A 24943-nucleotide genomic window follows, 5' to 3' on the forward strand; every position below is an offset into this window, starting at 1 on the left:
GTTACCTCTTTCTTTCTTCTTTGTGAGAGAGAAGATTTTGACAGTTTTATAGGCAATGAGAGGGAAGAAACTTGGCAAACAGGGAGTCAAGAATAAAACACTTAAAATATGGGAATGATATAGTTAACTACTAACCTCTTTCCCTATAATGTAAGTTATTTAAAATAAAGGAATATCTCATTTTTGTATTTCTATTCCCAGGACCTAGATGATGCCTGTATGTAGTAGGCGCTTAATATATTTGTAGTGTAAATGAATGAATGAGACAACAAACCAACCCACAAAGCCATTTAATTAAGCTTGGAAAATTTGAGTAAGTGAATCAACTGAAGAGAAGCAAAATGAATTGGAAGAAAAGAGAAAAGAAGTGAAGGAAGCCTAGGTAAATATCTGGAATTGAAGGAAAGAATCTTGGTTCTGAACTGGAAAGAAAAACTGTGCTATATGATTATGATGAAATACTACTGTGCTATAAGAAATTATGAGTTCAATGATTTTAGAAAAACATGGAAAGACTTGCACAAAATAATGAAGAGAGAAATGAGCAGAAACAAGAGAATACTGTATATAATAATATTGCTTTAAGGACAACTTTGAGCAAATCAGTTATTTTGACTATTATAAATACCCGAATTAACTATAAAGAGCATATGAAAAAAATGCTATCTGATTCAGAGAAAGAAGTGATAAACGGAAGTATGTATAGAACAATTTTACACACACATACACACACATATCCTGGGGGGTGGGGGAAAGAGGGAGATTGAGAAAAAAAGAAAAGAAAGAAATTTACATGATAATTTTGTTCTGTGTTTGACAGGAATAATAAGTTGTGCATAGTAGATGTGCAAGCAAGCATCTTTTTTATTGTATTATGTTACAGATGTTTGTTTTATTCAATAAGTTTTTTAAAAATGAAAAAAAAATGAAAGATTGTAAGGAATAAATGATAGTCTCAGGACAGAGGAAGAAGCAAAGTCTTAGCTAATTGGTTTTTTGGGGGAGAGGTATTGTATGGGAAGTTTCTGGTCAACCAAAATTAAAAAAAAATAAGAAAGAATAAATGCTTGCAATATCTTTTATTTTCTAGAAATTATTTTAACCAAAACTGAGAAAAAGAGAGTATGAAAAAGAACCCCTCTTTAAATGTTGAACAGGAACTAACGCCCATAGATTTTGCCCATAAACTTCCGTAAACACAGACTCAAAGCCCCACCCCCATGCTGAAATGTTAAAACATTGTGCAGCATCCATGACAGGTAATGGGAAGCATGAACTACTCTTTACCACAATGAAGTTTTTAAACATTAATTTTAAAAAAAAAGACACTTTCTATGGCAGCTTTCTGCACTAGAATTCTCTTCAGAAATTAAACAGAACTTGTCTTATCACTTTGATGGAATGGGGTGATGAGATCCACACAAAGAATCACAACAGAAACTGTTCTTCCAGTGGGGCTATGTAGTTTTTTTCATCACAGGTAGAAAAGAGAGTCAGCTAACTCCATCCTGGGTTCTCTGTGGATACTTTGTCCTACCAAAAAGGTCAGTTTATGAGCATACTGACATGGTGCTGGGATCTTAATTAAGCCCTGGAAAGAGAAGGAAAAAAACAAACAAAAAAGCATTCACAGAAATTAATGAAGTATCATTTTATGAGCTGCACTCTATCTAAAAAATTCCTAACAACTAATTGCACATATAATTCAATTTTCTTGTGGCATTTTTCCTTGCAATAATTAGCATGACCTGCCTGATTTAAACAATAACTAAACTCAGCCAAGAGAGACCTGTGTATCATACTGAAAAACAAGGTAACGTATAGAATGCATCATAAATGGAGATGGACTTTGTGCTGGGCTAGACTTGCTTGACAATCACCTAAGTGAGCAAAGCTGAGCAAACATAAGATGTAAAGAGACCTAGGAAGGGAGTACAGGGCATCTCTTGCACGCACATGCACATATACGAGCACACACACACTTAGCTCTTCTGTTCCCACAACCTCCTACTCCACATCGTCATCACCACTAGCAGTTTCATGCCTATTATGTGCCAATGTTTTATGGGCTTATTACCTCTCCCAACAACCTAGCAAGGTAGGTACTTTTATTATACCCATTTACAGCTGAGAAAACTGAGGCAGACCGAGGCCAAGTGGCTTGTCAGGGACACATAACTAGAGGTGCCTGAAACAAGATGAGAAGGTCGGTCTTCTGGACCCAAGGTCCAGCCCTGCACAACCTGGCTGCCTTATACAGGACCTCGTCTCGCTGCTCCTGCCATTCCACTGTTCCCTTATTTGTCCCACAACACTCTGGCATGTTCTCCTGAGGTAAGCAGCCGCCTTGGAGACCTCATGGGCAGAGACAGGCAATTTTCACATTCTCCAGCCCTGGCTTTACTCCTCCAAGGAGTCACAGAATGAGAAAACATCCTGGTGCAAGGGGATGGCAAATACCAACAAATCCAACCACAGCTGAACAAAATATCCCCACTATCACAAATCTCTAATAAGTAATCTATCATGTCTTAAAAAACGCCAAGTGAAAAACAGCCAACTCATTCCACTTCTGGATAGCTGGTTAAGAAGTTGGGGGTTATTTGGGGGGAAGGAAAGGATTAGCTTTGTTAACGAAGCAAAAATCTGCCTATTTACAACTTCTATGCACTGCTCCTAATTCTTTCCCTCAGTCACCTCGTGCCCAGGCTACTACAATGTATGCTGGTTGGTTTGACTTGGCTGTCCCCACCCAAAGCCACTCCTTTTGTTTTCAATGTTTGCCAATATCAGGGTCTCTTCCAATGAGTATTATCTTGTCATCATACGGCCAAAGTTTTTAAGCTTCAGCTTCAGTATTGGCCTTCCAGTGAGAAGCCTGAATTAATTTCTCTAAATACTGACTGAATCAATCTCCTTGGTGTCCAAGGACCCTCAAGTCTTCTCCAGCACAAAAGTGCCAATTCTGTGGCACTCAGCTTTCCTTACCACCCAACTCTCACAGCCATACACGACTATGGGGGGAAACCACAGGTTTGACTACGCAGACCTTTGCTGGCAAGCTCTGCTTTTTTTTTTTTTTTTTTTAAAGTATGGTGTCCATATTTGCCATGGCTTTTCTTCAAAGGAGTAAGTGTCTTTTTTTTTTTTTTTTTTTTTTTGAGGCTGGGGTTAAGTGACTTGCCCAGGGTCACACAGCTAGGAAGTGTTAAGTGTCTGAGGCCACATTTGAACTCAGGTCCTCCTGAATTCAAGGCTGGTGCTCTATCCACTGCGCCACCTAGCTGCCCCTTGGGAGTAAGTGTCTTAATTTCATGGCTGCAACTGCCATGTGCAATGATCTTTGAGCCTAAGAATATAAAACCTGACACTTCTTTCATTTCTTCTCCATTTGCCAGGAAGTGATGAAATCATTTGCCAAGATCTTAGTTTTTGTTATTAAGTTCAAGTCAGCTTTTTCCCTCTCCTTTTCACCCTCATCAAGGGGCTTCTTAGTTTTTCTTCATTTTCAATTGAAATTGTCAATATTTCTCCAAGCAACCTTAATTCCAGCTCTTAATTTGTCCATCCAGGCATTTAGCATGATGTACTTTACATATAAATTAAAGAATGTAATAACATAGCTTTGTCATACTCCTTTTCCGATCTTAAATCAACCAGCAGTCCCCTGTTCAGTTCTTGGCCAATATACAAGTTCCTTAGGAGATGATATTCCCATCTCTTTGAGGACTCTCCCCATTTGTATGTGATTCATACAAATAAAAGATTTTAGTATAGTTGATGATACAAAAATAGATGTTTTTTCAGAAATTCTCTTGCTTTCTTCATAATCCAACATATGTTGGCAATTTGGTCTCTAATTCCTTTGCCTTTTTGGAAACCAGCCTGTTCTCCTGATAATTCTTGTAGTGTTCTCTCTAAAAGGTAATGTTTTCTGTTGAGGTTTTCTTGGGGTCTCTGGAGGCAGCCTTCATTTTAGTTCAGTAATCACCACACGGGTACAGCCAGAGGTCAAAGTCCAAATCCTTTATTATTTCTTTCAGAATCTTATCTCCTTCACTTGGGCCTCAGCTAGTTTTCTGGGGGACCTTCTGGAGTTTTAGTTTCAGTGGTAAGCAAGGAGGAGAGCCTGCCACCAAGATGGTGTGAGATGGGATGAATCTGTCTGAGTCCAAGGGCTTGTGCTCCAGCCTTCTGTCCACTTGTCTCTGAATCTCTCTGGCTGAGGCTTCTAGCTTATAAGCTCCACACTGAGTACAAACCAATCATTATATCACTAGGAAACTATTATTTGTTGAAGGATTAAATCAATGCTAAACTAGATTTAATCACTGTCTCCTCAATTCCACTTAGTACCTTGCTTCAAGTTCTGGCCCATAACATCTCCTTGTAAGATTAAATCAATCATACTGAACCATGATAAATTAGATAACTATTGTCTCTCTCAGTTCTACTGACTTAGTATCTTGTAAGAATCCTTTGTTTCAAGTTCAGAGTTCTGGCCCATAATATCTCTGACTTTCTTTTGTTTTTAGAACATAGGTGAGCATGACCTCTGACTTCTCAAAGAGGTGAGAACCCCAAAAAAGCATGTAATCACACCTTCCCTGACTACTCAAAAAAGGGGTAAAAACACCATAAAAGGAGGTGATCATGCCCTCCCTGACTGCTCAGGAAGGGAGATGAAACCACCAAAGGAAATGGGAAATCACATCAGATTAGTGGGTTTCTGAAGGGGCTCACTTGAAACAGGTGTACATAAATCCATCAAAATGGGAGGTATTACACATAATTACATAAGCACATAGTAACATAACAGGCTAATAGTGAAGTAACAAATAACATGAATCAAAATGAGGAATTTATACATGTCCATAAGTCCTAGAAATAGTCCAAAAGGAATCTGTTGTCCATTACTTCATGTGCCAGGAATCCAATGATTCCTGCAAGTTTTGAAGTCCTGCAATAGTCTTATCAACAATTTTTCATCTCAGAGAATCCAATGATTCCTGCAGGTTTTAAAGTTCTTTAACAGCCTCATTATCAGGCATACTCTTTCAATGTCTGATGTTTTTTAGGTCTTTTCCTTTGTTTTGAGGTTTTTCTCTTTTTTCTGTCTCTCTCCAATGGACAAGGTGAATATGGCTCATTGGCACCCATCTGATTTCTTCTCCATCTGTAGAAATGCAAGCAAACCTTCTCCCCCAAGCAGTTAACTTATCTGGTCTCTTCCATTCACCACTTTTGGGATTTCTCCTCATCACCCAGCAATTATATTGAAGCTGCTTGCACTGGACACTGCCCTTCTGTTGGGTTAAAAAAGCCTATATTCTCTCCTGCTGTAATCCCTTTCTGCCATCTGATTGCTTTTTGGCTAATAGATCATATAATCCCTTTTTTCCATCTGATTGCTTTTTTGATGATTGATCACATCAGAGTTCTGAAGTTCTAAAGTTGTAACCTCGGCTGCCATCAAATTCTCATTTTACATATTGCTGAAGCCCGACTTGCAGAAGCTTTGCTGATGTGAAGAATGAAAATAAGTATTTGATAATAAATGTTGTAGCTTTACCTTGCTTTATGATTGAGACACAAGCAGATCTTCTTCAATCCACTGAGCACGGCTGAGCTTTCTGAATTAGCTGGCAGAATGAATGCAGCAGCATCTTTTAGGGCTTTAATAGCTCAGCTGGAATTCCGCCATCTCCACTAGCCTCACATTTCTAAGGCCCACGTGACTTCACGAGCCAGGATAACTGGCTCTAGATCAGTAATCACACCATCGTGGTTCTCTGTGTATATGGTTCTTCTATGTATTCTTGCCAGCTCTCAATTCTTTCTTACTTGTTAGGCCCCTACCATTTTTTGTCTTTTAGCATGCCCTTTTGCATGAAATGGTCCCTTAATATCTCTAATTTTCTTGAAGAAATTTATCTTTTTACCTTATCATTTTATTGCTTTCTTCTATTTTTTTGCATTGATCATTTGGGAATACCTTCTTATCTTTCCTTGCTATTCTCTGGAACTCTGTCTTCAGCTGGGCAGATCTATCCCTTTCTCTTTTCCCTCTTTCCTTAGCTACCCCCAAAGCCTCATCAGACAGCCATTTTGACATATATATATATTCCCCACAGAATGAGGGCTTGGGCAGGTCTTAAACGGGAAAGCTGAGGACTAGTGCTCAAATCCTAACAAAGCTTATCCACTTACAGGCCAGTTGTAATAGAGGTGACATAACTTGTAGGTCAGGCGCTGCATATGGTCTGGTTTTAATCCATTATCATCATAGATCACATTATAATATGTTGGAGTAACAGTTCCCTGATGAGTACTCTGGCTGATCAAATAAAAGTCATACCTGCAGGAAAGAAAAGAATGAAGGGCAGATGAAGAGAGCAAATGATGGGGAGGAGAGAGAACATTAATAAATGGCAATAAAGAGTTGCTATTCATAATATTTATGGAAATATGTTAGAAATATAGATGCACATGTTTAACATATTGGATTACTTGCCATCTAGGGGAGGGGTTGGAGGAAGGGAGGGAAAAAACTTGAAACACAAGGTTTTACAAGAGTGAATGTTGAAAATTATACAAGCATATATTTTGAAAATAAAAAGCTTTAATTAAAAAGAAAAAATTTGCTATTGTAAAGCATTTTAAGATTTGCAAAACACTTTGTTTTGTTTAATGTGAAACCTTTCAGATGATTTTAACGCCTGAATGATATAATTTATATCAATGACCCATGGAATGGAAAGGTATAGATAAACAACCAGAATTAATATGGAAGAAAGGAAAAGGGAAATAAGTATTTGTGGGATAAAATAGTACTGCTAATAAAAACAATAAACTAGCATTTATATAAATATAGTGGTGCAATAGACAGAGCTGGGCCTGAAGTCAGGAGGCACAAGTTCAAATTTGCCCTCAGACAACTCTTGGTTTGTAATCCTGGACAAATCTCTTAACTTCTATCTGCCTCAGTTATGTCATCTGTAAAATGAGGATAATACAACTACCTCCTAGGATTTTTGTGAAAACCAAATGAGATAATAATTGTCAGTTGCTTAGCATGGTTCTGGTACACAGTAAGTGCTATATGAGTGTTAGTTATTGTTATGATGATGATGATGATACCTCATTTGATTCCAATATCTGAATGATTCCAAGACTGACTAATAAGTAGCTGTATGAGCAGACATGAATAGGCTGCAATCTGTTATCACTGCAACAGAATATCTGTATCAAGGAACTCAAAGATGTATTGAACAAGACACTATTTTCAAAAGCATAATATCTGAAAAGTTTGTCTGATATATACTTGCCATTCAGGACGTGTAGCCTCTGAATCGATTACAGTGCCCAGTGGTGGGTTTTGCAGGGTTCTGTTCATTTCAGTGAAGAATCTGGGGATGCATGTCTTCCTCACCACAATCACTGACACTTTGGGACTTGGAATGATGGGAAAAAATGAGAAGAATGAGATTTTTAAAATGGCTCCATGTTTCACATTCTGTGGTTAAAAGTGACAATGCTTTTTGGAATAGAGACTGGACCAATGATTTTTTTTTTTCTCCACAGGAAACTTTCTCTGCAACATATGCTCTTAAAAAGTTACCTACCTCTTTTCAACAATGAGATGATCCAAGACAATTCCAATAAATTTGTGATGGAAAGTAACATCCACATCTAGAGAGAGAACTATGGAGACTAAATGTGCTATAAAGCAAAGTATCTTCACCTTTTTGTTGTTTGTTTTCTTCTTGTTTTTTTCCTTTTGTTCTGATTTTTCTTGTGCAGCATGATGAATGTGGAAATATATTTAGAAAAATTGCACATGTTTAACCTATACTGAATTGCTTGCTGTCTTGGAGAAAGGGAGGAAGGGAGAGAGAGGGAGAAAAACTTGGAACATAAGGTTTTGCAAAGGTGAATATTGAAAACTATCTTTGCATGTTTTTGGAAAAATAAAATGTTATTTGAAAAAAATGTTGCTTAGAATACTTAAAGCGCTTACCCAGGGTCATATAGCCCTGTATACATCAAAGGTAACACATGAATTCAAGTCTTTCTGGTTCCCCCACTATCTACTATGCCATGGCTCCTTCTGTAGTTTTAAAATAGTGAAACATTCTATATAAAGCAAAAGTGATATTATTGGACATTTGCCCAATTCAAGGGTTCTCTGCGGGAGTTGGATAGATAACAATCTTTCTAAAGTGCTTTAAATTATCTGACAGAAAAACACTGTATACCTATTTTGTGAATGAAATAAGTTCCTTTCCCACAGACAAGAGCCAGCATAAAAGTAAGCTCTCTCTTTCACCTTTATGACTAAAAGCTGTGGGTATTTTTTTTAACTTTAATATGTGTTTTTAAAAAATATTTCCCCTAATTATGAAAAAATATGATTTTAACATTTTTTGAAGTTTTGAGTTCCAATTCTATCTTCTCCCTCCCCTTCTCCTTTGCTGAGACATAAACAATGTTAAATTACACATGTGCAATCATGTAAAATATTTCCATGTTAGTCATTTTGTGAAAGAAAACTCAAAAAAAAAAAAAAAGAAAGTGAAAAGTAGTGTTTCAGTCTGAATCCAGAGGCTATCAGTTCTTTTTCTGGAGAGGGTACAGCATTTTTCATTATGAGTCCTTTACAATTATCTTGGATCATTGAATTGCTGAGAAAAACTAAGTCATTCTCACTTATACAACATTGCTGTTTCTGCGTACAATGTTCTCCTGGTATTGGTCACTTCACTTTGCATCAGTTTATGTCTTTCCAGATTTTTCTTGAAATCTACTTGCTTCATCATTTCTTACAGTACAATATATATTGTACAACACATTATATATCATAACTTGTTCAGCCATTTTGCTACTGAGAGACATCCCCTCAACTTCTAATTCTTAACTACAATAAAAAAAGAGCTGCCATAAATATTTTATATAAGTAAGTTCTTTTCCCTTTTTAACTCTTTGGGATCTAGATCTAGTAGTAGTATTACTAGATCAAAGGATATGCGCAGTTTTATAGCCCTTGGGCCATAGTTCCAAATTGTTCTCCAGAATAGTTGGACTGGTTCACTGTGGGCATTTTTAAACAGCAAAGAAAGAGATTTATGATTACCCTGTATGTATGTATATGTACATACACATATATCTTTAATTCCACATACCTGAATCTACCAAAGAACCAAAACAAAGCAATGGAATCTAATCAAAATATGACCTGCCATGGAATGGGCACAATGACACAGTTTCCATATGTAGTTTTTTTCATACCAAACATCAAAAAATGTTACCCTTTAATGTGACACTAAATTTCTAAAGTTCTGGGTGAGGTAAAGGAGAGAAGACAGTTAATTACCTGTAATTAGAATTGGGATCTCTAAGACTGCTCAGCAGCTGCGGAACCTCATAATCCACAATTGTCTGGAGCATACCATCCCCAACACCATCACGATACACAATGATGCGTGTTGGAAAGCAATGATTATATCTGTACCACTTGTTAAGTGCTCCTGTGAAAAACAAGATCAATCCAAGAAGTATATAAGTTACCAAATTTTCATTCTTATAAGGTGATGAAGAAAATACTCCCATTTTTTCCTAATTTTTCAGGTAAATAGTAATAATGACAGCTAACATTTATAAGCACTCCACAATTATCCAATTTGATGCTCATAACAATACTAAAAGGAAGGTGCCATTATTATCACCTACCTTTACAGAATATCATATAAAACAATGCATCTGACTATTGAAATATCTCCTACCAGAATAAAAAAATGGGAAAACTCTTACAAAATTACTTTGAGGAACATTCTTTACTTTTTTTGGTACTTAATGTTTACTTATTGACTTTTACATTAATTTGTTTTTTCCTTTTTTTCTTCAAATTTATGTATTAGTTTTTGACATTTACTTTTATAAGGTTTTGATGTCCATTTTTCTCTTTTCTTAAGATGTCAATTTATCTGTAACTTTTACTTGCAATAATTTATGGGTTTTGTGGTTTATTTTTTACAACACTTCTATTTGTCATCACTGTTAAATAAAAATTCTTAGTAAGATAAATGCAATATATGCAAGAAATCTAGGTTTGCCTAATAACTCAATTTCTTTGAATTCTTAAACCTACCTAACAGATGTAGCCTAAATCTTTTGTTGCAATACTTTGCTCTTCAAAGAAATGATGTGAGTGTTCCTCTATTTGGCCCCTGTTTTCACTGGTAAAAGATATTCTGGAAATATTGCCACCCACTATTATCTAAGTTATTCCAATAAAAAAGTAACAAAGAGCCAACAGAAAAAATTGATAGAAACTCTTAAAATACAAGCTGGAAGAGTGCTGTGCCATGCAATGCTCCCTAATAGATATTTCATTATTTTGATGGATCCATCATATTTAAATCGACCCAGGATCACATCCATGAGAGTTCCCCTTGCTTTTGTACACATTTCAACCAAACATATTTCTTTATTTTGTATCGGTTTTGCCTGTGTTTGGAAGTATTTTTAATACTCCCATGAATCTTCAATAGATCTGTTCACCATGCTGGAGTCCTGTCTCTGGATCTTTTAGTATTTCATGGATAGGAAAACAACTATTCATCTGTTATCCTTATTTGTAACATATTTGTCAATTCCACTTGCTTTTCTGTCCCTAAACATTCCTCATAATATTTTAGTGATTACTGTAAGATATGCTTATAAATTATGCCAATTACAAATCCAACTATTAAGTTTAAAAAACAAGGAAACTCTATATTAGTCCAGATACTGACTATCCCCTATATGTGGACTAAAATCCTATAATGAGATTTCTTGGAAAGGAAAAAATATACAGATACAAACTGAAAAGTAACACTGATTATAGGACACTTTCAGGTTTTATAGAAAACAGCTGGGAGAAAATGCTTAGCTCATATTGGACTAGTATAGTAGCTTCACGCATAAACAAAAATATTCTCTCTTGCTAATCAATTTTACAGGGACACCATTTAGGTTTTCTTGTCCTTTGAAAATAGAAAAAGAGCACCTGCAGGACATATGTACTGCTCTTGGTAGACACAAATATATACAGGTGTGGCACTAACTTCTACTTGCTCTTAGTTTTATTTCCAGTAATGATAAAGAATCTTATTAATAAGTTCATCTCCCTCCCCTAATCAACCTGGGATCGATAGCATCCTTCTCTGAGCCAGCTTTCAGGATTCAGGTGTAGCTGTAGAACAGGATTTCTTGATACAAAACTGACCATACATTAGGAATCCCCAATATTGCCACCATTCTCACTGTTGTCTAAGTAAATGTGCTCAGCAGCCCTGGAAGGTGGGAGATCATGAGGCAGACAGGCAGGCTAGTAACTTTATTAAGAATAACTACATTTACCTAGCATTCATCTGCTCCTGCTCACCCACAGTCTTTACTCAGAAGGGAGAAACTCCAAGGTTAACCGTGCATGCAGCCATTTACTTATAGGTGATCTTTTCCATTAGAATGTAAGCTCCTTGAAGTTAGGGATGGTGCTCTGACTCTTTTCCTACCATTTGGGCTTAGCACATAACAATTTATAAATGCTTGTTGGTTGTTGATATAATGTGCCACGAGACCCTTTGTTTTAAACTTCTGCAATCCTCTATATTATCAATGAGCTTTCTCTCCTAGCCACCTAACAACTCCTAAATGCACTGCCCATCTGACCGCCCTATTCCTTTTGGGTGGATCCATGCTTTTCTGTACTGTTCCTCCAAATTCCACTTTATGCCAAATTTTCACCTTTACCCCAGAAATCCCCAAACCCTCATAACTACTAGTCCTGATTCCCAAAGTCTGTCTAGTTTCATGCCAGTAAAGTGCTAGTCTTGAACAATTCTGGAGCATCCCTCCAAGTTAGCTACTTTGGAGGGCTGGTAGTGGCTGCTCCTCAGCTTTCATCAGATTTACCTATTGTCACTAAAAGTTATTACCTCTCTCACATGATGGGACAAATGAAGAGATCAGCTTGAGTGACCTGACCATGGTAACCTGGATACCTGCTTCCTTGCTATCTCTCATACAGACAATGAGTGATTCAAAGTTCTCAACTTTAAAATGGGGATACCTACCTCACAAGGGTGTTTATGAGAATCAAAAAGATAATATTTGTAAACTGTTTAACACAGTACCTGACACATAGTAAGTGCTATATAAATGCTTATTCTCTTTCTCCTCCCCACACTTAAGAGAAGCTTAATAAATGTTTACTGACAACTATTTGCTTTCTTCTTCTAGAAACATATTTAAATTATCTATTTTCATTTCTATTAATGTATATATTTAATATTTCAGTAGCTATTTATGCATTTCTTATAAAAGTTCAAACTGACTAGTAATGAAGCTATGTGTGTCAGTCTAGATTATTCGCTTTATGTCTTTTACATTCATTTTCTCATTCCTAACATTGGCCATTCAAGTTTCCTATTCCTTTTAAAAATTAAATTTCCCAATTATTTATCAAATGATTAGTTTTCCTTTTTAAAAATCAACTTTTGGCTTTATTGAGTGCTTAAAAAGTCATCTTGTTTTCTATTCATCTAATTTCTATACTCTGATAATTTGCATCCTCATACTTTCTTCAGTTTTTTTGTCCTGTCTCTTAAGTTTTATAAATGCAGATGGCTACTGAATGTCTCTGTGCAAACCACAGTACCTTTCATGCAAACTTTCAAGCAATCTGCAATATCTGTCTTTGTGTTCTGAAGAATACAACGGGAAAACCATCTTTAAAAAAAAGAGAGAGAGAAAAAACAAAGTTCAAAAAATCAATCTACAACATTTAACATTTTCTCAAAACTGGTAATTGCTTCTACTTTAAAATTCATGCTTCCCTTTTAAAAGTTTTATCCAGATTTAGCCTAAAATCATGAAATAATCACTGATCACTAATAGCAAAGGCTAACTTTGGTTCTAAAAGAGAGCTGGAACATGTATTTCCTTTCCTTCTTTGCAGAAGGAGAAATTGAATGTGAAACTCTGCATATACTTCCAGCCTCAGTTTATGTTAGTTTTTCTGAACTTTTCTTCTTCTTTCTTTTTCAGAAAATTTTTTAGTCTTGGGTCAGAACACCTTAAACATACTGGTTGAGAGAATGTAGGCAAATCACTTAACCTCTTAGTGCTCTAAAGTAGATCTTCAATTCTTTTCATTCATCACCTCTTTTCACCTGAAAACTTTTTGACTCTGTACATATAAAACAGATATACAAATGAAACATTTACTAACAATAAATTATAATTTGATATAGATATCAAAATGTTCCTTATAGCGGGTTTTGTAACATGTTTTGTAACAAGAGAAAAAAAAATCACTGTAACCTACTGAAACTACAGAAATAGTCTTAAGGTCAGAATACCTGAATTTCAGAAGAAAAAATGGCTTTCCAGGTAAAGAGGGAGAAACACATTGAGAAATAAGGATGCTATAAGAGCAAGTGTTATCAATAACATTTTTAAAAATCAAATAGCATATTGGAATGGTTGCCCCTCAGCTGGGAAGCGGCTGAATAAGTTATAGTAGATGAATGTTATGTAATATTATTGTTCTATAAGAAATGACCAACAGGATGATTTCAGAGAGGCCGGGAGAGACCTATATGAACTGATGCTGAGTGAAATGAGCAGAACAAAGAGAACCTTGCACAGCCTTCCTTCGTATAAATCCAATTCGCTTGCATCATCCCTGAAGTCATGGTCCCCTTCAAAAATGAAGGACATACAACAAAGTATGACCTGGTATAAATTCCTTAAGAGCAGTGACTCCCAGAGTAGAACAGCATGGGGGTACAGTGAATACTGTTAGGTTCTTTTTTTTTTAGTTTTTTTATTAATTTTTATAATTATAACATTTTCTTTGACAGTACATATTCATAGGTAATTTTTTTTTTAACAACATTATCGGTTGTACTCCCTTCTGTTCCAAATTTTTCCCCTCCTTCCCTCTACCCCCTCCCCTAGGTGGCACGCATTCCCATACATATTAAATATCTTATAGTATATCCTAGGTACAATATATATGTGCAGAACTGAATTTTGTTGTTGTTGTTGTTGAAAAGGAAGAATTGTATTCGGAAGCTAAAAATAATCTGGGAAGAAAAACAAAACAAAACAAAACAAAACAAAATAAAACAGTGCTCACAGTTTATACTCATTTCCCAGTGTTCCTTTTCTGGGTGTAGCTGATTCTGTCCATCATTGATCAATTGGAATTGGATTAGCTCTTCTCTATGTTGAAGATATCCACTTCCATCAGAAAACATCCTCATACAGTATCATTGTTGAAGTGTATAATGGTCTCCTAGTTCTGCTCGTTTCACTTAGCATCAGTTGATGTAAGTCTCTCCAAGCCTCTCTGTATTCCTCCTGTTGGTCATTTCTTACAGAACAATATATCCATAACATTCATATACCATAATTTACCCAACCATTCTCCAACTGATGGACATCCATTCATTTTCCAGTTTATGACCACTACAAAAAGGGCTGCCACAAACATTTTGGCACATACAGGTCCCTTTCCCTTCTTTAGTATTTCTTTGGGATATAAGCCCAGTAGTAGCATGGCTAGATCAAAGGGTATGCACAGTTTGATAACTTTGGGGGCATAATTCCAGATTGCTCTCCAGAATGGCTGGATTCTTTCACAACTCCACCAACAATGTATTAGTGTCCCAGTTTTCCCACATCCCCTTCAACATTCATCATTATTTGTTCCTGTCATCTTAGCCAATCTGACAGGTGTGTGGTGGTATCTCAGAGTTGTCTTAATATGCATTTCTCTGATCAATAGTGATTTGGAACACTCTTTCATGTGAGTGGAAATAGTTTTAATTTCATCATCTGAAAATTGTCTGTTCATATCCTTTGACCATTTATCAATTGGAGAATGGCTTGATTTCTTATAAATTAAAGTCAATTCTCTGTATATTTTGGAAATGAGGCCTTTATCAGAACCTTTAACTATAAAATTTTTTTCCCAATTTGTTACTTCCCTTCTGTTAGGATTACTAGGTGAGAACTCAGGTTGTCTGGACAGTGACAAAGTGAGAATTCAGGTTGTCTGGACAATTACAAGGTGAGAACTCAGGTTGACTTGATAGAAGGAGCAAGCTCATTGGCTGAAGTGGTTCTTCCCAGAAGCCCTTGCATTATCCCACGCCCATTCTCTGGGAGGATAAAAGAGAGGACACCCAGAGATAGAAGAAGACTCTGCATTGCATCAGGCTTGACGGGGCTCTCTGCAGGAAGGGAAGTCACTTCTCTGGACAAGAGTTAACAGCAACTGCCTGGAGACAACGGTTCGCTACAGGAAGAAGAATCTGTCGGAGAGATTTTGAGTAGAAGACACAGCAGATCTCTTCCCAGAGAGTGATCCGGCAGCTTCTAGAGACGACAGCGCGCTACATTTGGCGCCCAACGTGGGGCAAGGACTTTTGCTTATCCTGACAAGAGGAGCTAGACCAGACCTTCGCAATTTGGTGCCTGAACTGGGACAGACACGGTCCTGATTCCAGTGGAAAAGCCTCCCATCCAGATCTCAGTCTCTCTGACCCAGAACCGTGAGTAACGAGGAAACTTTGTTAAAGATTAAGCGAGCGTGCTAATAGATAAATAAGGAACTTAACTTGTTAAGGGCTAAACCAGGAATCTCTTATAGCTGAAATGGGGCAGATGTTAGCTATATTTAATCCCTGGACCTCAGCCGACTCAACCCCAGCCCCAGAAGCAACCTCAGCTCCACCCCCATTCAGGAGTGGTACTATAGAGAGTATAATCAAGATAATTGAGGAGCAGAGTTTACTTGTAACCTGGGTACAGATTGCCAAATTCTTGGCTGCATTAAGACGCACATCCCCTTGGTTCTTAGAGGAAGAAAAGATAGATGTAGATAAATGGAAGCTAGTGGGATATGAAATGAAAGAATTTCATGCAAAAAATGGGCCTTGTTCAATTTCTGCAGAAGTATTTTATATCTACAACATAGTTCAATTAGCCTTAAACTATCAAGCAAGTTGTAGGAGAAGGAAAAGTTCTAAAAATGAACAGAGGAGGAAGTGTAAGGAAAAAAGGAAAGATCAAGATCTTTCCCTAGAGCAAGAGGATTTAAATGAGGAATTATGGTATGATTCTCTTGAAGAAGCTTCAACCCTGCCTAGAGAACAGATTATTGACAGGCCACATCAACCCCACCTTCAGAGATGGAGGAAGAAAGAGGGGAAGAGGCAGAAACACAAACAGAATTGCTTGTGAAGAAGCCTAAGCCTATGACAAGATTAGAAAAAGCATTGGTTAAAGCTAAGAGAGAAGGACAGGATATAAGTGATTTTATACATGCATATCCTGTGATTGAAGAGATTGACTCTGTAGGTAAAAAAAGGAGAAGATATGCACCTTTAGATTTGAATAAAATTAAGGATTCGAAAAAAGGTTGTACCCTTTATGGGGCTACATCAGCTTATGTCAAAATGTTACTAGATGGTTTGTCTTATGAAGTCCTAACCCCGAATGATTGGAAATCCATAGCAAGGACATGTCTGGAACCTGGAGAAAATTTATTATGGCTTTCGGAATTTCATGAATTATGTAAAATTCAAGTCAGATGCAATTTGGAAATAGGAGTTAACACACAATTCACTTTTGAGCACTTAGCTGGTGAAGGTCAGTATGGAGAGAATTCAGAACAGATTAATTATACCATGACAATATATGAACAAATTGCTAAGGCTGCAATAAAAGCTTGGGGTGTCCTTCCTGGACAGAAAGATCGTGGAGAGGCTTTCACTAAAATACAGCAAGGTCCCAATGAACCTTTTGCAGATTTTGTGGGACGTTTGCAAACTGCTGTCAAAAGAACTATTGGAGAAAATTCAGCTACAGAAATAATGACCAGACATCTGGCTAAGGAAAATGCCAATGAGATTTGCAAAAGAATTATATGGGGATTAGACAAAGATGCTCCTTTAGAGGAGATCATAAGACGCTGTGCTACAGTGGGAACAAATGCTTTTTACACCCGGACTATGATGAACGTGGAGAGACAGGGACCCTCCTGTCAAGGGACTTCTAGAGAAACTCGGCAATATTTTCAATGTGGAAAAATTGGGCATCTAAGAGCTCAGTGTAAGTATGGAGACACAGTGAGAAGACAGGGTGAAAGAAGACCTAAAACCCCATGTCCAAAATGCAACAGAGGACTCCATTGGGCATCAGAGTGTAGAATAATTCAGGGAAATGGGATGAGGGGCCCAGGTCCAGGGCCCCAGGCACAAAAGACTTGGGGCATGATGGCAGCTGATGTTACACCCAAAGAGCCTTTAGAAGGTCAGGACTCTGATTTGATCAACCAGCAGAAAAGCAATCACATGGCAGAAAGGGATTACCTGATAAGTCAACCAAAAGGCAATCAGATTGCAAAAATGGATTACACTTGGGGAGAATACAGGCCTTTTAAACCAACAGGGCTGTGTCCAGTGCAAACAATTCCAATGTAATTGCCAGATGATGAGAAGAGATTTAGAAAGTGGTAAATAGAAGGTAATTAGATAGGTTAACTGCCTGGGGGAGAGGGTTTGCTTGTATTTCTTCAGATGGAGAAGGAATCAGATGGGTGCCAACAAGTCGTATTCGCCTTGTCCATCAGAGAGAGACAGAAAAAGAGAAAGACCTCAAAATAAAGGAGAAGATCTAAGAAACATCTTACACCGAAAGAGCATGGCTAATAAAAAGACTGTTAAAGAACTTTAAAACCAGCAGGAATCATTGGACTTCCTCACACAAGATGAGACTAATGGACAATGGACTTATGAACATTTATAAATTTTTAATTTATGATTATTTGATTATGTTATTTGTTATATACTTCTAGCATGTGTTATGTTACTATGTTACTATGTGCTTATGTAATTTATGTAATTATGTGTAATACTTCCCATATTGATGGATTTATGTTTCAAGGTCATGACTGTCCTATGTTCTAAATCAAAAGAAAGGGGGAGATGTTAGGATTACTAGGTGAGAACTCAGGTTGTCTGGACAGTGACAAGGTGAGAATTCAGGTTGTCTGGACAATTACAAGGTGAGAACTCAGGTTGACTTGATAGAAGGAGCAAGCTCATTGGCTGAAGTGGTTCTTCCCAGAAGCCCTTGCATTATCCCACGCCCATTCTCTGGGAGGATAAAAGAGAGGACACCCAGAGATAGAAGAAGACTCTGCATTGCATCAGGCTTGACGGGGCTCTCTGCAGGAAGGGAAGTCACTTCTCTGGACAAGAGTTAACAGCAACTGCCTGGAGACAACGGTTCGCTACAGGAAGAAGAATCTGTCGGAGAGATTTGAGTAGAAGACACAGCAGATCTCTTCCCAGAGAGTGATCCGGCAGCTTCTAGAGACGACAGCTCGCTACACCCTTCTAATCTTGTTTGCATTAGTTTTGTTTGTGCAGAAACTTTTTAATTTGGTGTAATCAAAATGTTCTATTTTGTGATCAATAATGGTCTCTAGTTCTCCCTTGGACACAAATTCCTTCCTCCTCCACAAGTCTGAGAGGTAAACCATCCCATGTTCCTCCAATTTATTTATGATTTCGTTCTTTATGCCTAAATCTTGGACCCATTTTGATCTTATCTTAGTATGTGGTGTTAAATGTGGGTCCATGCCTAGTTTCTGCCATACTAATTTCCAGTTTTCCCAACAATTTTTGTCAGATAATGAATTCTTATCCCAAAATTTGGGATCTTTGGGTTTGTCAAACACTAGATTGCTATTTTTATTCACTATCTTGCCCTGTGAACCTAACCTATGCCACTGATCAACTAGTCTATTTCTTAGCCAATACCAAATGGTTTTGGTGACTGTTGCTTTATAATATAGTTCTAGATCAGGTACAGCTAGAACACCTTCACTTATTTTTTTTTTCATTACTTCCCTTGAAATTCTCTACCTTTTGTTGTTCCATATGAATTCTGTTGTTATTTTTTCTAGGTCATTAAAATAGTTTCTTGGGAGTCTGATTGGTATAGCACGAAATAAATAGATTAGTTTAGGGAGTACTGTCATCTTAATTATATTCTCTCGGCCTATCCAAGAGCACTTGATGTCTTTCCAATTATTTAAATCTGACTTTATTTTTGTGGTAGTTTTTGTAGTTTTGCTCATATAATTTCTGACTCTCCTTTGGTAGATATATTCCCAAATATTTTATACTATCGACCGTTATTTTGAATGGAATTTCTCTTTGTATCTCTTGCTGTTGGATTGTGTTGGTAATGTATAAAAATGCTGAGGATTTATGTGGATTTATTTTGTATTCTGCAACTTTGCTAAAATTCTGAATTATTTCTAATAGCTTTTTAGCAGAGTCTGTGGGGTTCTCTAAGTATGCCATCATGTCATCTGCAAAGAGTGATAGTTTGATTTCCTCATTTCCTAGTCTAATTCCTTGAATCTCTTTCTTGGCTCTTATTGCCGAAGCTAGCATTTCTTGTACTATATTGAATAGTAATGGTGATAGCGGGCAAACTGTTAGGTTCTTACTAAGTGCTAATGAGATAATGAGATATTAGGTTCTTACTAAGTGCTAAGTCAGTATCTGACAATTCTCTAGTTCCGGCCTTTACTGAGAGTTTTATATCTGTGAACTCCTGGGGAGGAGCTTGCATGCTTAGGAGGAGCAAGCTCTTTGGTTGAAGTAATTCTTCCCAGAAGCCCTTGCATTATCCCATGCCCATTCTCTGGGAGGATAAAGAGGGCACCACTCCAGAGATAGTCAGTCTCTGCTTTAGACCAGACTTGAGGCAGCTCTCTGCAGGAAGGGAAGTCACTTCTCTGGACGAGAGTTAATGGCAACTGTCTGGAGACAAGGGTTCTCTACAGGAAGAAGAATCTATCCAAGAGATCTGAGTTGACACAGCAGATCTCCTCCCAGAGAGCAATCAGCAGTCTCTGGAGACAACAGCACTTTACAATTGGCGTCCACACATGGGGCCAGGACTTTTCCTTATCCTGACAAGGACTTATTCTGAGCCCTTCAGAGGAGCTAGACTGGACCTTAGCAATTTGGCGCCGGAACAGGGACAGACACAATCCTGATTCCAGTGGAAAAGCCTCCGATCCAGATCTCAGTCTCTCTGACCCAGAACCGTGAGTAACAAGGAAACTTTGTTAAAGATTAAGTGAGTGTGCTAATAGATAAATAAGGAACTTAATTTGTTAAGGGCTAAACCAGCAATCTCTTATAGCTGAAATGGGGCAGATGTTAGCTAAAGGCAATCCCTCGAGCTCAGCCGACTCAGCCCCAGCCCCAGCTCCAGCCTCAGCTCCACCCCCATTCAGGAGTGGTACTATAGAGAGTATAATCAAGATAATTGAGGAGCATAGTTTACTTGTAACCTGGGTACAGATTGCTAAACTCTTGGCTGCATTAAGACGCACATCCCCTTGGTTCTTAGAGGAAGAAAAGACAGATGTAGATAAATGGAAGCTAGTGGGATTTGAAATAAAAGAATTTCACACAAAAAAATGGGCCTCGTTCAATTTCTGCAGAGGTATTTTATATCTACAACATAGTTCAATTAGCCTTAAACTATCAAGCAAGTTGTAGGAGAAGGAAAAGTTTTAAAAATGAACAGAGGAGGAAGTGTGAGGAAAAAAGGAAAGATAAAGATCTTGCCCTAGAGCAAAGGGATTTAAATGAGGAATTAGGGTGTGATGACTCTGATTCTTTTGAAGAAGCTTCAACCCCACCTAGAGAGCAGATTATTGACAGGCCACATCAACTCCACATTCAGGGGTGGAGAAAGAAGGAGGAGGGGAAGAGGCAGAAACACAAACAGAATTGCCTGTGAAGCAGCCTAAGCCTATGACAAGATTAGAAAAAGCATTGGTTAAAGCTAAGAGAGAAGGACAGGATATAAGTGATTTTATACATGCATATCCTGTGATTGAAGAGATTGACTCTGTAGGTCATAAAAGGAGAAGATATGCACCTTTAGATTTGAATAAAATTGAAGATTTGAAAAAAGGTTGTACCCTTTATGGGGCTACATCAGCTTATGTCAAAATGTTACTAGATGGTTTGTCTTATGAAGTCCTAACCCCAAATGATTGGAAATCCATAGCAAGGACATGTCTAGAACCTGGAGAAAATTTATTATGGCTTTCGGAATTTCATGAATTATGTAAAATTCAAGTCAGATGCAATTTGGAAATAGGAGTTAACACACAATTCACTTTTGAGCACTTGGCTGGTGAAGATCGGTATGGAGAGAATTCAGAACAGATTAATTATACCATGACAATATATGAGCAAATTGCTAAGGCTGCAATAAAAGCTTGGGGTGTCTTCCCTGGACAGAAAGATCGTGGAGAGGTTTTCACTAAAATAGAGCAAGGTCCCAATGAACCTTTTGCAGATTTTGTGGGACGTTTGCAAACTGCTGTCAAAAGAACTATTGGAGAAAAAGCAGCTACAGAAAAAATGACCAGACATCTGGTAAGGAAAATGCCAATGAGATTTGCAAAAGAATTATATGGGGATTAGACAAAGATGCTCCTTTAGAGGAGATCATAAGACGCTGTGCTACAGTGGGAACAAATGCTTTTTATACCCGGACAATGATGAATGTGGAACGGCAGGGTCCCTCCTGGCAAGGGACTTCTAGAGAAACTCGGCGATGTTTTCAATGTGAAAAAATTGGGCATCTAAGAGCTCAGTGTAGGTATGGAGACACAGTGAGAAGACAGGGTGAGAGAAGACCTAAAACCCCATGTCCAAAATGTCACAAGGGTCTCCACTGGGCCTCTGAATGTAGATTGACCCAGGGAAATGAGAGGTGGGGCCCAGCTTCAGCCCCTAAAGTGGGGCATGATGGCAGCCGAGGTTACATCCAGAGAATTTTAAGACATTATCAATCAGCCAAAAGGTAATCAGATGGAAGAAAGGGATTGAAATTAGGAAAAATAGAGTTGTGTGCAATAGAGACCACTGAGATACTCCCTGGAGAAGTGAAATCTGTTCCTGTTGAGCCTATGGATCCTTTGCCTCCAGGCACAGTAGGCTTGACCATTTCGCCTTCTGAGAGTGCCTACAAAACAGTGTCCATCCATACACTGATGTGGGAGACTGGAGAACGTGTATCTAATATCCCAGTCACTAACACAGGCAGACAACGTGTGATTTATCAACCAGGAGAAGTAGTAGCATCAGGCTTATTGTTACGGACCCCTAATAAGCAACCTGGTGATAGTCGCCTAGATTCTGACTCCAAGGAACAAAATCCAGGAATATATTGGACAGCAGCTGTGACAGCTGACCGACCTATGCTTACTATTTATATAAATGGAATACCATTTGAAGCATTGGTAGACATGGGTGCAGATCCTATAGTTATTAGAGGTGCCAATTGGCCCAGTCACTGGCCAAAGATTGAGGCAGACACCTACATGTCTGGGGTGGGAAGATCAATAGCAGCAGAAGTTAGTGCTAGGCCTTTGAGATGGACATTTGAAGGTGAAACAGGATTCTTTACTCCTTTTGTGGTTGAAAAAATCCCCATCAATCTGTGGGGAAGAGACATTTTACAGCAGATAGGATTACAAATAAGCACTTCGGCTTTTTAGGCAGGGCTGCTGTTGAAGGCCTACCTGCACTTTCACCAGTTCCTATTCAGTGGAAGACTGATTCACCAGTGTGGGTAGAACAGCGGCCCTTAAGAAGTGATAAAATCCAGGCCTTATTAGACATAGTGCAAGAACAACTTGACCAAGGACACTTGCGGCCTTCTCTAAGTCCTTGGAATTCCCCAGTATTTGTGGTGAAAAAGAAATCTGGAAAATGGAGGATGTAAACTGATCTAAGAAGAATAAGTGAACAGATGGAAACTATGGGAACTCTTCAGCCTGGACTTCCATCTCCTACTCAGTTGCCAAGAGAATGGCCTCTATGGGTTATAGACATTAAGGATTGTTTCTATTCTATCCCTCTAGATAAGGAGGATATGAAAAGATTTGCTTTTTCAGTGCCTAGTGTTAATTTGGCTAAGCCTTATAAAAGATATGAATGGACAGTTTTGCCACAGGGAATGAAAAATAGCCCTATTATGTGCCAAATATATGTTGCTGCTGCTCTTGCTCCAGTAAGAAAAGCATTTCCAAAAGTAATACTGTTACATTATATGGATGATATTTTGGGATGTGCACCTGAGGAACAAATGTTAGAAGCATGTCTACAAAAGACCATGGAAACACTAAAGTACTACAAACTGCATATAGCTACAGAAAAAATTCAAAGACATGCTCCTTTTCAATATTTAGGTTATGAAGTATATCCTAAGACACTCACAGTACAAAAGCATTCTTTAAGAACAGAGAAGTTGAACACCTTAAATGATTTCCAGAAATTAATAGGAGATATCCAATGGATGCGTCCAGTGTTAGGCTTAACTATCAATCAACTACAACCTCTATATGACATTTTAAGGGGAGACAGTGCTTTAAATTCACCACACCAGCTTACAAAAGAAGCACAAGAGGCTTTGAGGGAAGTTGAACTGGCTTTATCCAATGTGGTTGAAAGAGTCACTCAAAAACCCTTGGAAATATCAGTTTTTGCTACAAAAGAGGCACCCACAACAGTCCTTCATCAAGGAGACAGTGTGATTGAGTGGGTGAACCTCCCAGCACAACCAGAACAAAGCCTTACTCCTTACCCAGTGCTTGTGGCTAGGATTTTATTAAAGGCTATTAAGAGGGTAATACAATTATCTGGGATAAGTCCTGAAAAAATATACACATTCTATACTAACTCACACATTAATGTATGCTGTGAGACCATCCCAGAATGGCAAATTTTATCAGCCACAGCTCCAAATTTTGCACATGGATCTCCATTAAAGATTACCCGGCTACTACATAATTGGCGATGGATTTTTGAAGAAAAGGTTTCTAAGGTTCCTCTTAAAGGACCAACAATCTTTACAGACGCCTCCAAAGAAAATATTTGTGCTGTATACTCTCATGATTTAACCATAAAGAGAGTAGTCAGGACTCCTTTTCAGTCCACTCAACAGAATGAATTATTTGCTATCATGCTAGCTCTTACTTATTACCCAGGAGATGTAAATATAATTACTGATTCAGCCTATTCAGTAGGTGTAGTACAAAGAATTCCTACAACCCAAATAAAATTTGCAGCTTCTAATATTTATCAGCTCTTTAAGGAACTTCAAGAGCAAGTGAGAAAACATCCAGGCAAGCTTTATATCTTGCATGTCCACTTCCAGGTCCTATTTTTGATGGAAATTCAAAGGCAGATAGCCTTCTAACCATGTTAGCCAGTAGTCCTTTATTTCAAGAAGCACAAGAATCTCATTCTAAATATCATCAGGCTGCTTGAGCTTTACGTTTACAATTTGGAATCACAAGAGAGGAAGCTAGGAGCATAGTAAAAAGCTGTACAGCTTCTCTTCCTTTCCACAATCCTACACTCCCTCCAGGGAAGAATCCTCGTGGTTTGAGACCCAATGAAATCTGGCAAATGGATGTGACCCACTATAAATCTTTTGGTCGTCTGTCTTTTATCCATGTGGTATTAGATACCTTTTTAGGATTCACTTTTGCAGTGCCAACAGCAAAAGAGACAGCCCAAGTGGTCACTAAATTCCTGATCCAAGCATTTGCAATTATGGGTTTGCCACAAGAAATAAAAACAGATAATGGACCTGCATATAGTTCTAAACATTTTGCGCACTTCTGTGCACAGCATAAGATATTACACATTACTGGAATACCTTTTAATCCGCAAGGTCAGGCAATAGTAGAGAGAAGAAACAGAGACATTAAGACACTCCTCCAAAAACAAAAGAAAGGGGGAGCCACAGGTAGCTCTAGGGAACTTCTAAA

General features: G+C 37.9%; 1 protein-coding gene across 2 annotated transcripts in view; it reads right to left on the minus strand.

Annotated features, from left to right (window-relative positions):
* Window positions 1-1155: 1155 nt before the first annotated feature.
* The window catches only part of PIWIL4 (piwi like RNA-mediated gene silencing 4), a 77070-nt gene continuing 53282 nt past the window's right edge, over window positions 1156-24943 (minus strand). The window contains exons 16-20 of one of the 2 annotated variants that reach the window (XM_074297488.1): window positions 12701-12771; window positions 9374-9527; window positions 7329-7454; window positions 6211-6358; window positions 1156-1591 (exon numbers count right to left, since the gene is read on the minus strand). In XM_074297488.1, the coding sequence (XP_074153589.1) occupies window positions 1475-1591; window positions 6211-6358; window positions 7329-7454; window positions 9374-9527; window positions 12701-12771 (616 nt within the window). In that variant the 3' untranslated portion in view covers window positions 1156-1474. The remainder of the gene's footprint in view (window positions 1592-6210; window positions 6359-7328; window positions 7455-9373; window positions 9528-12700; window positions 12772-24943) is intronic. The other variant, XM_074297487.1, reaches the window with a different exon arrangement.

This window comes from Sminthopsis crassicaudata, chromosome 3 (assembly GCF_048593235.1).
Source record: "Sminthopsis crassicaudata isolate SCR6 chromosome 3, ASM4859323v1, whole genome shotgun sequence".
Classification (NCBI taxonomy): domain Eukaryota; kingdom Metazoa; phylum Chordata; class Mammalia; order Dasyuromorphia; family Dasyuridae; genus Sminthopsis; species Sminthopsis crassicaudata.